This window comes from Rhincodon typus, chromosome 44, assembly GCF_021869965.1.
Source record: "Rhincodon typus isolate 14 chromosome 44, sRhiTyp1.1, whole genome shotgun sequence".
NCBI lineage: Eukaryota > Metazoa > Chordata > Chondrichthyes > Orectolobiformes > Rhincodontidae > Rhincodon > Rhincodon typus.
This window is the reverse complement of record NC_063375.1, coordinates 122,097-134,099: the sequence shown is the minus strand read 5'-3', so window position 1 is coordinate 134,099 and position 12,003 is coordinate 122,097. Positions and strand designations below refer to the sequence as shown.

At 54.8% G+C, this 12,003-nt stretch overlaps 1 protein-coding gene across 1 annotated transcript in view; it reads left to right on the top strand.

Moving 5' to 3' along the window:
• The window catches only part of LOC109926218 (filamin-A-like), a 40,192-nt gene that overhangs the window by 3,052 nt on the left and 25,137 nt on the right, over positions 1-12,003 (top strand). The window contains exons 5-18 of the mRNA XM_048619923.1: positions 270-383; positions 553-696; positions 961-1,084; positions 2,913-3,073; positions 3,246-3,336; positions 4,017-4,186; positions 4,822-4,939; positions 6,000-6,262; positions 6,582-7,179; positions 8,233-8,406; positions 9,184-9,346; positions 9,825-9,985; positions 10,403-10,570; positions 11,599-11,722. Coding sequence (XP_048475880.1) covers positions 270-383; positions 553-696; positions 961-1,084; positions 2,913-3,073; positions 3,246-3,336; positions 4,017-4,186; positions 4,822-4,939; positions 6,000-6,262; positions 6,582-7,179; positions 8,233-8,406; positions 9,184-9,346; positions 9,825-9,985; positions 10,403-10,570; positions 11,599-11,722 — 2,573 coding nt within the window. The remainder of the gene's footprint in view (positions 1-269; positions 384-552; positions 697-960; positions 1,085-2,912; positions 3,074-3,245; positions 3,337-4,016; positions 4,187-4,821; positions 4,940-5,999; positions 6,263-6,581; positions 7,180-8,232; positions 8,407-9,183; positions 9,347-9,824; positions 9,986-10,402; positions 10,571-11,598; positions 11,723-12,003) is intronic.

The window sequence follows — 12,003 nt, the reverse complement described above, 5'->3', positions numbered from 1 at the left end:
TACCACCTGGGCTGTGAGAGGGGTATATATATCCCCCTGGGAGTGTGAGGGGAGGAAGTAATGGAAATGGGGTGGGTCGTGGAAGAAGGAGAAGGATTGAGCTCACCACAGAGTCAGACCAGGGTCCGGACTCCCCCCTCTCCCCAATTCCCAGATTGTTCTTTAGGATGTCGTTCTGGAACATCCCCCTTCCCCCCACAAAACTCCGTTGGGTATGTCGGAGCGTTGACTCACTCTCTGTCTCTGTCTGTCTCCCCTACCCCCGGCAGGTACGAGCCTACGGTCCTGGTCTAGAGAGCACAGGGACAGTCATTAACAAACTCGCTGAGTTCACGGTTGATGCCAAACAGGGTGGGAATGCCGACCTGAAGGTGTACGGTCAGGTACGTAAGGTCCAACTCGCAGCATTTCCACCGTGTCCATCCGTCCGTGTGCCTGTCCGTCCGTGTGCCTGTCTGTCTGTCCGTGTGCCTGTCCCTCCGTGTGCCTGTCTGCCCGTCAGTCCATGTGCCTCCACCATTCACTCCTATCTGCCTCGCTCCCTCCCTCTAGGACACTGAGGGGTTACCTATCGATGTGAAGGTGAAGGATAATAAAGATGGGACATATTCCTGCTCCTACTCCCCAAAGAAACCGCTCAAACACACTGTGATGGTCTCCTGGGGAGGGGTCAACATTCCCAAGAGCCCCTTCCGGGTAAGTGTCTGCGTTTTTATCCCCAACCTCCCCCCTCCCCTGACCCCTACTTCTCCGCACTCTTCCCCCAACCCTCACCCAGCTCTGTCTCTCTCTCTCCTGCACCCCCGACTCTTGCTTCCTATCCCCACTTGCGTCCTTTCTTCCCCTCTCCTCACTCTGTTCACCCCCCCTCACTCCCTCACTCCTCTTTCCCTGATCTTTCCCCACCTCCCCCCATCCCTCCCTCCCCCACACCCTCATGCCTCACCTTCTCTTTTTCAGGTCAATGTCGGAGCGGGCAGTCACCCAGAGAAGGTCAAAGTTCACGGGCCAGGAGTGGCCAAGACTGGGCTCAAGGCCTTTGAACCAACGTACTTCACAGTGGACTGTGCAGAGGCTGGGCAAGGTGAGACACCACCACCACCATCCCCCCCACCGCCGCCATCCCTCGTACGCCCTTACATCTCCCACACCCCCCCCTCCCTCGTACGCCCTTACATCTCCCACACCATCCCCCCATCCCTCGCAGACCCTTACATCTCCCACATCCCCCCATCCCTCGTACGCCCTTACATCTCCCACACCCCGCCATCCCTCGCAGACCCTTACATCTCCCACACACCCCATCCCTCGCAGACCCTTAAATCTCTCCCCCCACCACACCACCTCCCTGTACCTTCCTCCCCACTCCATGGTAACACCCTGTCTATGGCTGGACACAGAGAAATGATAGCAGGGTGCAGGAACAGGTGGGGGCAGGGGAGGTAGAGTGACATTTGTGTGTAATTGTGTGGGCAGGATGGGCCGAGGGAGAGGGTGTTATTGAAGCAGACGTCTCCCCGTGTCTGCGTGGGTTTCCGCTGGGTGCTCCAGTTTCCTCCCACAGTCCAAAGATATGCAGGTTAGGGTGGATTGGCTGTGATAAATTGTCCCGTAGTGCCCAGGGATGTGTGGGTTAGGGTGGATTGGCTGTGATAAATTGTCCCATAGTGTCCAGGGATATGTGGGTTAGGGTGGACTGGCTGTGCTAAGTTGTCCCGTAGTACCCAGGGATGTGCGGGTTAGGGTGGACTGGCCGTGCTAAATTGTCCCGTGGTGCCCAAGTATGTGCGGGTTAGGGTGGATTGGCCGTGCTAAATTGTCCCATAGTGTCCAGGGATGTGCAGGTTAGGGTGGGTTAGCCATGGGGAATGCAGGGTTACAGGGATAGGTTGTGGGGGGGAGTGGTTCGGAATGGGATGCTTTTCAGAGCGTCGGTGAAGACTCGATGGGCCAAATGGCCTGCTTCCACACTGTAGGGTTTTCATGATGTTCTTCTCCAAGAGAGAGATTTGATTTACATGTGTTCGAACCATGAGGTGGGTCAGGGAGGGAGCAGATGGAGGAAGAAACCATTCCCTGTTGGTGGAAGGATTGAGAGTCAGAGGGGACACAGTTTGAAGGTGATTGGCCAAAAGGGCAACGTGGAGAGGCAGTTAGGGTCTAGAATGTGCTGCCAGAGAGCGCGGAGGGGTGAGGTGGGGAGGCAGGTTTAACCCAGACTTCCCAGGGAGTTGGATCATTATCAGAAGTTTCTTTTAGTCATTTGTGGGACGTGGGTGTCACTGGCTGGGCCAGCATTTATTACCCTGCCCGTAATTGCCCCCATTGAGAAGTTCGGGGTGAGCTGCCTTCTTGAACCACTGCAGTCCATATGCTGTAGGTTGACCCACAATGCCCTTAGGGCGGGCAGTAAAGGTTCAGGGTCTGTGTGGGTGAGCAGAGGCCGAGTGGATGAATGGTTTGTGCAGAGGGCTAGCACAGACTCGATCAGCTGAATGGCCTTATCATGCTCCTCAGTCAGGAATACTGGACAAAAGTTTCCAGACAGGCTGCAATCAGGATGTTCTGTCGCGAGGTGATTGTGTCTATCATTGTCTGAGTTTCTCTCTCTCTGTGTCCCCACCACTCTGTGTCCACCTCTCCCTCTCTTTCTGCGTCCCTCTGTCTCTGTGTTCCCCCGTGTCTCTCTCTCTCTGTATCCCCCGCTCCGTCCCTTTCTCTGTGTCGCCCTCTCCCTCCCTCTCACTGTGTCCACCCTATTCTCTCTCTGTGGCCCCCTCTCCTTCTCTCTGTGTACCCCTCTCTCAGTCTGTGTCCCCCTCCCGCTCTCTCGCTCTGTACCACCCCGTCTCTGCTCCCACCCCCTTGCTGTGCTGATATGATTCTAACCCACTTCCTCCCTGTTTCTGCAGGTGATGTGAGTATTGGGATAAAGTGTGCCCCTGGGGTTGTGGGACCTGCTGAGGCAGATATTGATTTTGACATTATCCGTAACGACAATGACACATTCACAGTGAAGTATACCCCCCCGGGAGCTGGTCACTACACCATCATGGTCCTGTTCGCTGACCAGGTCAGTATGCGCAGTGGGAGGGTCTATCTGAACAGGGGAGGGGCAGGTTACAGAGATGGGAAAGGGTGTAGGGGGCTGGAGGAGGTGACAGAGATAGGGAGGGGTGTAAGGGGCGGAGGGGGTGACCCACACTCCGTGTCGGTGTAAACCTGTGATGTTTCCTGTCCCACAGGCAATTCCAATGAGCCCCCTGAGGGTAAAGGTCGATCCTGCACACGATGCCAGCAAAGTAAAGGTGGATGGACCTGGGGTCAGCCGCAATGGTAAGGCAGCATTCAGGCCAGGTGTGGGAAAATGATGGGGAGGAGGGAGAGGGAGAGGAAGACCGGGAAGGTGTGAGGGACAGGGAATGTGAGGGATGTGGGCTCAGAGGGGAGTTTGCAGGGGGTGAAGTCTGCAGCTCCTTGTCCTTCACTGGGTGCAGGTGACAGGTTTGGAAGGTGCTGTCGGAGGATCCTGGGTGAGTCACTGCAGTGTGGGGTGTGGACGGTGCACACTGCCGCTGCTGTGTGATGGTGGGTGGAGGGAGAGTGTTGAACGTGGTGTTAGTGTGTTCATCGAGTTGGGGGGGTTGTGTGCTGAGGGTGGGGGGGTTTGCGTGTTGATTGAGTTGGGGGGGGGGAATGTGTGAGTGCTGAGGGTGGGGAAATTGTGTGCCGTTGCCCATGCTGCACAGGTTAGGGGTGGGCTCAGTTGTTGTTGCAGGGAGCCAGCATAGAGTCAATGGGCTGAATGGGGACAAGACTCTGTCTGGGTGGAAGTGAGTTGGGGATGGAGTTACTTTGGTCCAGTTACAGAGTGTGGAGTCTCTGCTCTGAGTAACCATTTCCTCTCTCTCTCCCCCAACCCCCACCTCCGTCTCTCCACCCGCCCCCTCCATCTCTCCCCTCTCCGTCTCTCGCCCCCTCTCTCTCTCCCCCACCCCCACCATCTCTCCATCCAGGGGTAGAGATGGGGAAGCCCACCCACTTCACGATTCATACAAAAGGAGCTGGAAAGGCCAAGGCCAATGTGCAGTTCACGGGGCCGACTAAAGCTGAGGCAGTGCGTGACTTTGACATCCTCGATAACCATGATGACACCTACACTGTCCGATACACGCCTGTACAGCAGGTAGGTCTCTCTGCCTTGCTCTGGCCTTCAGAGCTTCCCTCACAGATGTCAGGAGCTGAGGCCATTCAGCCCCATCGTACCTGTCACCATGATGACACGAGCAGGCCCCAACGGAGTGGGTGCCACATCTCAATGACCTCAGGACTGGCCTGTGACCAAACTCCGAGTGTCCACCATCACCCTGATTTACTCGGCACCGTTCGGTTAAAAAGATTCTCCCAGTTTCTTGGATTTAAAACCTTCAATTGACTCGGTATTGGCTGCTATTTGCAGAAGGTCATTTTTACTGTGTCATCGCGCTGGCAGAATGGCCTCTGTTCCTGTATAACAGGCTCGAGGAGGGGGCTGAATGGCTTCCTGTTCCTGTGTAACAGGGTCAAGGAGGGGAACCAAATGGTGTCCTGTTCCTGTGTAACAGGGTCGAGGAGGGGGCTGAATGGCCTTCTGTTCCTGTGTAACAGCCTCGAGGAGGGGGGCCAAATGGCCTCTTTTCCTGTGTGACAGGCTCGAGGAGGGGTAGTGGGGATGCTGAGTGACTGAGTCTGATTTCTGGATCAGGTTCTGACATGTCGTGGTTTATTCTTCCAACCCCTCCCCACCCTCTTCCCCCACACCCTCTCCCCCCATTGACGCAGGGCACCCTGGGAGTCGGCGTGACATATGGAGGTGACAATATCCCCAAAAGCCCCTTCAATGTTGGGGTCTCTCCAACTCTGGACATGAACAAGATCAAGGTTAATGGCCTCAGCGACAGTGAGTGCAATGTTCAAACTTTGCAGCGTGGGGGGGGGTGGGGTTGCTGAGGGGGCCAGATGAGGGGTTTATGTCTGGGCGGTGGTGTTTGCTGATTGACTGCATCTGAGAGTCTGACTTAACAGGTTGTTCAGGTACCAACGTACTCACCCTCTCCTCATAAAACAGTCTTTCTCTACCTGGGGTCAGCCAAGTGAATCTTCTCTGGACTGGCTCAAACGCCAGTCTATCTTTCCACAGATAAAGGACCCTAAACTGTTGACAGTATTCCAGCTGTGGTCTGACTAGTGCCTTGTACAGTTTTAGCTAAACCCTCCTTAAATACTCCATTCCCTTTAGAACAAAGACCAACGTTCCATGTGCTTTCCCTATTACTCGCTAAAACTTGGCTGCTAGCTTTTTGTGGTTCATGGATAGAAACTCCCAGATTCCACTGTTCTGCAGCTTTCTGCAGTCTTTCTCCATTTCAATAATATTCACCTCCTTTTATTCTTCCTGGCAAAGTGCATAACCTCACTTTTCCCCACATTATATTCGTTTAACCTGTCTATATCCCTCTGCCAATTCTTTGTGTCACCGTCGTTGCTACCCTCTGAGTTATTTTTGTTCCTGAATTGGGTACATGCTTGTTGTAGATGGACTTTGCTTTTAAAAGTGGTTTGCCCTTAAATAAATTGCTAAATAGACTGAAACTCTGCTTTCTTTCCACCTGGGTGTGTGTGTATACACAATGCTGCGACTGTGCCTGCTGCTTTGGATTTGCGAGCTGTGTCAATGGCAGGATTGTCAGTCCGCATAATGCCTTGTTCGGTGCCTTAATGTTTCGAACGAAGTAACTCTCAAAGGTCATGCACAACCAGCCACCCATTGTTGAGCCAATTGTCAAAGGTGTGACCAATTTGGTGACGTTGCCACTTCTCAGGAGGCGGGGGGTGTTAGCAGGTGGGAAGAATTTGTGATGCCAGTGCTGTCCGTCCCTGGGGTGGGGGTGGTGAGGGCAGATTGGCTCCATCAAGGCCTTTCACTTCTCTTTCTGTGTTCCCTGCCTGTGGCCTGGCAGAGGTCGAGGTGGGAACTGACCAGGAGTTCACAGTGAAGTCCAAAGGTGCAGGTGGACAAGGCAAAGTGAACGCCAAGATCACAGGACCAGCAAATAAGTCTGTGCCCTGCAAGGTGGAGCCAGGTCTCAGCCCTGACAACAGCATCGTCAAGTTTATCCCAAGGGACGAGGGAACCTACCAGGTGGATCTGACCTACGATGGCATCCCAGTGCCAGGCAGCCCCTTCCCACTGGAGGCAGTCGCTCCCTCCAACCCATCCAAGGTGAGGCACACCTCTCGGCGCTGACACTCCAATGCTCGTGCACCCCTCGGCACCGACCCTCCGACAGCGCTGCGCTCCCTCGGCACCGACCCTCCGACAGCGCGGCGCTCCCTCGGTGCCGACCCTCCGACAGCGCGGCGCACCCTCGGTGCCGACCCTCCGACAGCGCGGTGCTCCCTCGGCGCCGACCCTCCGACAGCGCGGCGCTCCCTCGGACAGCGCGGCGCTTCCTTGGCGCTGAGTCAGTCCAGGAGAGTGAGAATGGCTAAAGTTAATGACCTGGGATTGATGTCTGTTCTATTTTGCCCTTGCTGCTCAGGTGAAAGCATATGGGCCAGGCCTGAGAGGGGGAGTTGTGGGGTCTCCGGCCCCCTTCACCATTGATACCAAAGGTGCGGGGACGGGAGGACTTGGCCTGACTGTGGAGGGTCCTTGTGAAGCGAAGATCGAGTGCTTGGACAATGGCGATGGTACATGCTCGGTGTCGTATCTGCCCACTGAGCCTGGTGACTATCTGATCAACATCCTGTTCGCTGGCTCACACATCCCCAGCTCACCCTTCAAGGCCAGCATCAAAGCCTCCTTCGACCCGTCTAAAGTGAAGGCCTGGGGCCCGGGCCTGGAGCGAGGCCGGGTCGGAGAATCCGGAGATTTTGTCGTGGACTGTGCAGGCGCCGGCCTTGGGGAACTCAACATTGAGATCACTTCGGAGTCGGGAGCCCCAGCAGAGGTTCTGATCCAGGATAATGGAGATGGCACCTACACCATCACTTACATCCCATTGTATCCAGGCACCTACACCATCACCATCAACTACGGGGGACAACCTGTGCCAAACTTCCCCGCCAAGCTTCAGGTCGAACCAGCTGTTGATACGTCTGCCATCAAAGTCTACGGCCCTGGGGTCGAGTCCCGAGGTGAGGCCCCCACATCCATGTGTCTGACACTCCCTCCATCTGTCACCTCCTCCAGCCACTACATCCCCTCCCTATCCCTGTCACCTCCTCCAGTCCCCTATTCCCCCTCCCTATCCCTGTCACCTCCTCCAGCCCCTACATCCCCTCCCTATCCCTGTCACCTCCTCCAGTCCCCTATTCCCCCTCCCTATCTCTGTCATCTCCTCCAGCCCCCTACACCCCCTCCCTGCCTGACACCTCCTCCTACCCCCCTCTCTATCCCTGTCACCCCCTCCAGCCCCTACACCACCTCCCTATCTCTGCCACGTCCTACAAAGCCCTTCTGCAGGGAAGATTCACGGGAATGTAATGGGGGGAGTGTGGTCGTGGTGGTAGGGGGCTTCAGTGACGTGGAGAGGTTGGAGAAGCTGGGACTGCCGTCCGTGACAGGGAGAATCCCGAGAGGGAGATTCGATCGAGGCGTGTTCAGAACCACAAGAAGGCGGGGGTGCTGCTGGGAGGGAACAGACAGGGAGAAACTATTCCCTGTTGGTATAAGAATTGAGAGTCAGAGGGGACACAGCCTGGAGGCCATCGGCTAAAAGGGCAACACACAGCGAGTGGTTAAGGTCTGGAATGCACTGCCAGAGAGCGTGGGGAGGGGGGCTTGTGGCTGCAATCAGTGGTGGGGGAAAGGGGGAGTTATATTTTTATCTGAAAAGGATGAATGTGCATCTTCCTCGGGGGAGAGAAGGGGAGGGCAAGTGCCACTTGCTGAGTCACTGGGCCAGCCCTGGGAGCAATGGGTCGAATGTTTGCTTGATCGCTGTTGAATTGTGGTTGAAGTTTGTGACTACCTTCCTCCACCAATGAGAGAGGAGGCTTTCGTACTGGGGCTGTTTGATGGCGGGGGGAGGAAGAAAGGCTTTTCTGGTCAGTGGCCAGAGCTAGGCCTGAGGCTTCGGGTCTTCAGGAAAGGCTTTGTTATGGACCTGAAGATAATTAATTCTCTTTCTCACCCTCTTCCACACACCTCCTCCCACTGAATCCTCATTCCCGTTCATCCTCCTCCAGGTGTTTTCCGAGAGGCCACTACGGATTTCAATGTTGATGCTCGGAGTGTGACAAAGACGGGTGGAAACCACGTTAAAGCCCGTATTACTAACCCCTCAGGCACTCACACTGACGCCGTGATCCAGGATAAAGGAGATGGCACCTACAAAGTCGAGTACACCCCGTTTGAGGAAGGTAGGGAGCTCCCTCTGACGCTCTGCAATGTCTGTTTCTCTGGGTCAAATTGGAGCCAGTTCAGAAAAAGTTCCCTCGGCTGGTGTCCGGTCCGTCTCCCGAGGAAAGGGTGAGCAGGTTGGATCAGCAGAGGAACATGAGGTGGAATATGGAAATGGGAATGTTGTGCAGCATTTCTAATGGGACATGGAGATGGGAACTGTGCACAGCATTCCCACTTGGATATAGAGATAGCAACTGTGCGTGGTATTCCCAGGAGACAGGGAGACAAGAACAATGCATGATATTCCCAGTCGGATGTGGAGATGGGGAACTGCGCAGTCTTCCCAGTGGGTTAGGGATGCAAGAACTGCGCACAGTTTTCCCAGTGGGATACAGAGACAGGAACAGTGCATAGCATTCTCAGTGGATACAGAGATAGGAACTGTGCATGGTATTCCCAGTGGGATGTGGAGAAGGCAGCTGTGTACGGTATTCCTAGTAAATTGTGGAGATGGGAACTGTGCACAGTAATTCCCAGTGGGATACAGAGCTCGGAATGTTTTATTCCCAGTCAGATGTGGAGATAGGAACTATGCGCAGTATTCTGAGTGGGTTAGGGATACGGGAACTGTGCACAGCATTCCCAATGGATTTTGGAGACCAGAACTCGCTGCTTCAAATCGACTGAGTTTACTTATCACATCTCACTCTCTCTCTCTCCGCCTCCCTGTCCCCTCACTTTCTGTCTCTCTCTCTCCCTCCCTCCCTCCCCTCCCCTCTCCTCTGACACCCTAGGGGTACACACCATCGATGTGGTCTACGATGAGGCTCCCGTTCCGAGCAGTCCATTCCGGGTGCCGGTCACTGAGGGCTGTGATCCAAGCCGGGTTCGGGCCTACGGGCCAGGCCTCGATGGAGGAATTAGCAACCGCCCCAACAAATTCACTGTGGAGACTAGGTAGGCCAGGCCTGGCTGAGGGACCCACCCCCCTGGGAACCCCCATCTCTCTGGGGACCCTCCCTTTACCAAAATGTAGGGTTTGGATACCCCCTGCCCTCCGCTGTCAAAGTGACGCACCGTGTGCGGCTCCTTGGGGTGGGATTGGGAGGTGACCACATTTATTTGGAGTGGTTGGGGTGGGGTGGGAGGTTACTTGTCGGGGTAGGGTGCTTGGTCGTCCTTCTTGGGTGTCCAATATTAAACCCTCATCAAAATTCCACACCTTCTGGATCTATGTGTGGAGCTCGGGAGCTTCCTGTGTGTGAATTAGGTGCTCCGTTTCCTGCCTGGTTGGGAGGTTGCTATGGAAATGGGGCCTTCAGCTGCTCGAGGCCTTTTCTTTTTGCGGGACAGTGGGCAGGCTCTAGGCAGCCTCAGGAATGCAAATGTCGCTGACTCCATGGAGCACACCGACATATTTGTCCCTTGTCCTCAGGAATGCGGGAACAGGAGGCCTGGGCCTAGCTGTGGAGGGACCCTCCGAGGCCAAGATCACCTGCAAGGACAACAAAGATGGCAGCTGCTCAGTGGAGTATGTGCCCTACGAAGCTGGCACTTACGATGTGGTCATCACCTACGGGGGCCAACAAATCCCAGGTGAGGAATTATTCTGTCTCCAATCTGCTTGCCTCTCTCCCAACACTCTCCTTCCTTCTTAGCCTCAATTTCCTTCCTCCATCTCTCCCTCCCCCCTCTCTATTTCCTTCTTTCTTTTGATCTTTTTCCTCTCTTTCCTTGTCTCTCCTGTCTGTCTTTCTGCCCGCCTACCCTGGTCTCTCTTTTTCCTCTATCTTTCTCCTGTCCTTCCTTCCTTTCTTTCTCGTCTCTTTGTTTCTCTCTATCCACAAGTCTGTCCTCATCTTTCTCTGACTCTATTCCCTTTCTCATTCTCTTTCTCCATCTCTCTATTCCTAATCTGTTCTCCCCAACTACTCCCAGCTCCTGCACCCTTTTTGCTGAGTGATGCCTCTGGATTGGATTTTTATCTCTCCCACCATCCCTCTCTCGCTTCAGGAAGCCCGTTCAAAGTTCCAGTGACCGACACAGTGGATCCCACGAAGGTGAAGTGCCTGGGGCCTGGTTTGGGGAACAACGTCCGTGCTAATGTCCCACAGTGCTTCACGGTGGACGCCAGCAAGGCCGGAGCGGCCCCGCTGAATGTCAGCGTGGTGGGGCCTAAAGGTGAGGCTTTGGCCCCGGATGTGTTTGGGGTGGTGGTGGTGGAGGTCAGGATGGCAGTAGTCACCCCCCACCCACTATGCACCCTGACTGCACCCTTGTTTGGTTGCTAGAGGTGAGGAACAAAGCAGTACCCAGCCTCTTGGCACTTCCCTCTTGTGTCCACTGCCGCCCCCCCGACTTTTTTTTTCTATCCTCCTTTTGTAGCTTGTGTTCCCATCAAACTGATTTTAAAAAGAAAACAGGAGCAGGAGTAGGCCATTCGGCCCTTTGAGCCTTCCCAACCCCCCCCTCCCCATTCAATATGGTGATGGCTGATTAACAAACTCAGTCCCCTGTTCCCGCTTTCTCTCCCCATATCCTTTGACCCCTTTAGCCCTAAGAACTATCTCCAACTCCTTCTCGAAACGTGCAGTGTTTTAGCTCTGATTGCATTTAATGGCAGAGATTTCCAGGGGCTACCGACTCTCCGGATGAAGACATCTCTCCTCAGCTCTGTCCTAACTGGCCTGCCCTGTTTCCTTAGACTGTGGGCCCCTGGTTCTGGACTCCCTGGTCATCGTGAACATCCTTCCTGTGTTTACCCTGTCTACTCCTGTTACAATTTTATCAGTTTCTATGAGATCCTCCTCATTTTTTGAAACTCCAGTGAATATAGTCCTAACCATTCTGGTCTCTCTTCATACGTCAGCCCTGTCATCCCAGAATCAGTCTGGTAAACCTTCACTGCGCTCCCTCCATCACCAGAACATCCTTCCTCAGACAGGGAGACCCCAAAACAGCGCGCACAGTACTCCAGGTGTGGCCTACACCATGGCCCCAGTACAGCTACAGCAAGACATCCCTGCTCCTGTCTCCTGGGACAGGGCAATAATTCTTGGCATTCCCGTCCCTGAGCAAAGCTTTAAGTAAAGCCTCTGGTTTTCCGGTGAGATTTGGGATTAGATTAGTTGAATCTCAGTCAGGTGTTTGTGATGGTAAGGTTTGTTTGTTTCAACGTTAGCACCCACTCACCTTTCCCCACCCAACAGGAGTTGTGGAGCCCGTTGAAATTATTGACAACCTCGACCAAACCAAAACTGTGAACTACGTACCAACTCATGAGGGACCATACACTGTCTCAGTCCAATATGCTGACCAGCAAGTCCCACGCAGGTACTACCTACAAACGGGCTGGAACAGGAGACAGGGCTAGGGAGGGGGTGTAGGGGCTGGAGGAGGTGATAGGGAGGGGGTGTAGGGGAGGGGAGGAGGGGACAGGGATAGGGAGGGGGTGTAGGGGGCTGGAAGAGGTGACAGGAATAGGGAGGGGGTGTAGTGGTTGGAGGAGGTGATGGTGATAGGGAGGGGATGTGGGGGCTGGAGGAGGTGATAGGGATAGGGAGGGGGTGTGGGGGCTGGAGGAGGTGATAGGGATAGGGAGGGGGTGTGGGGGC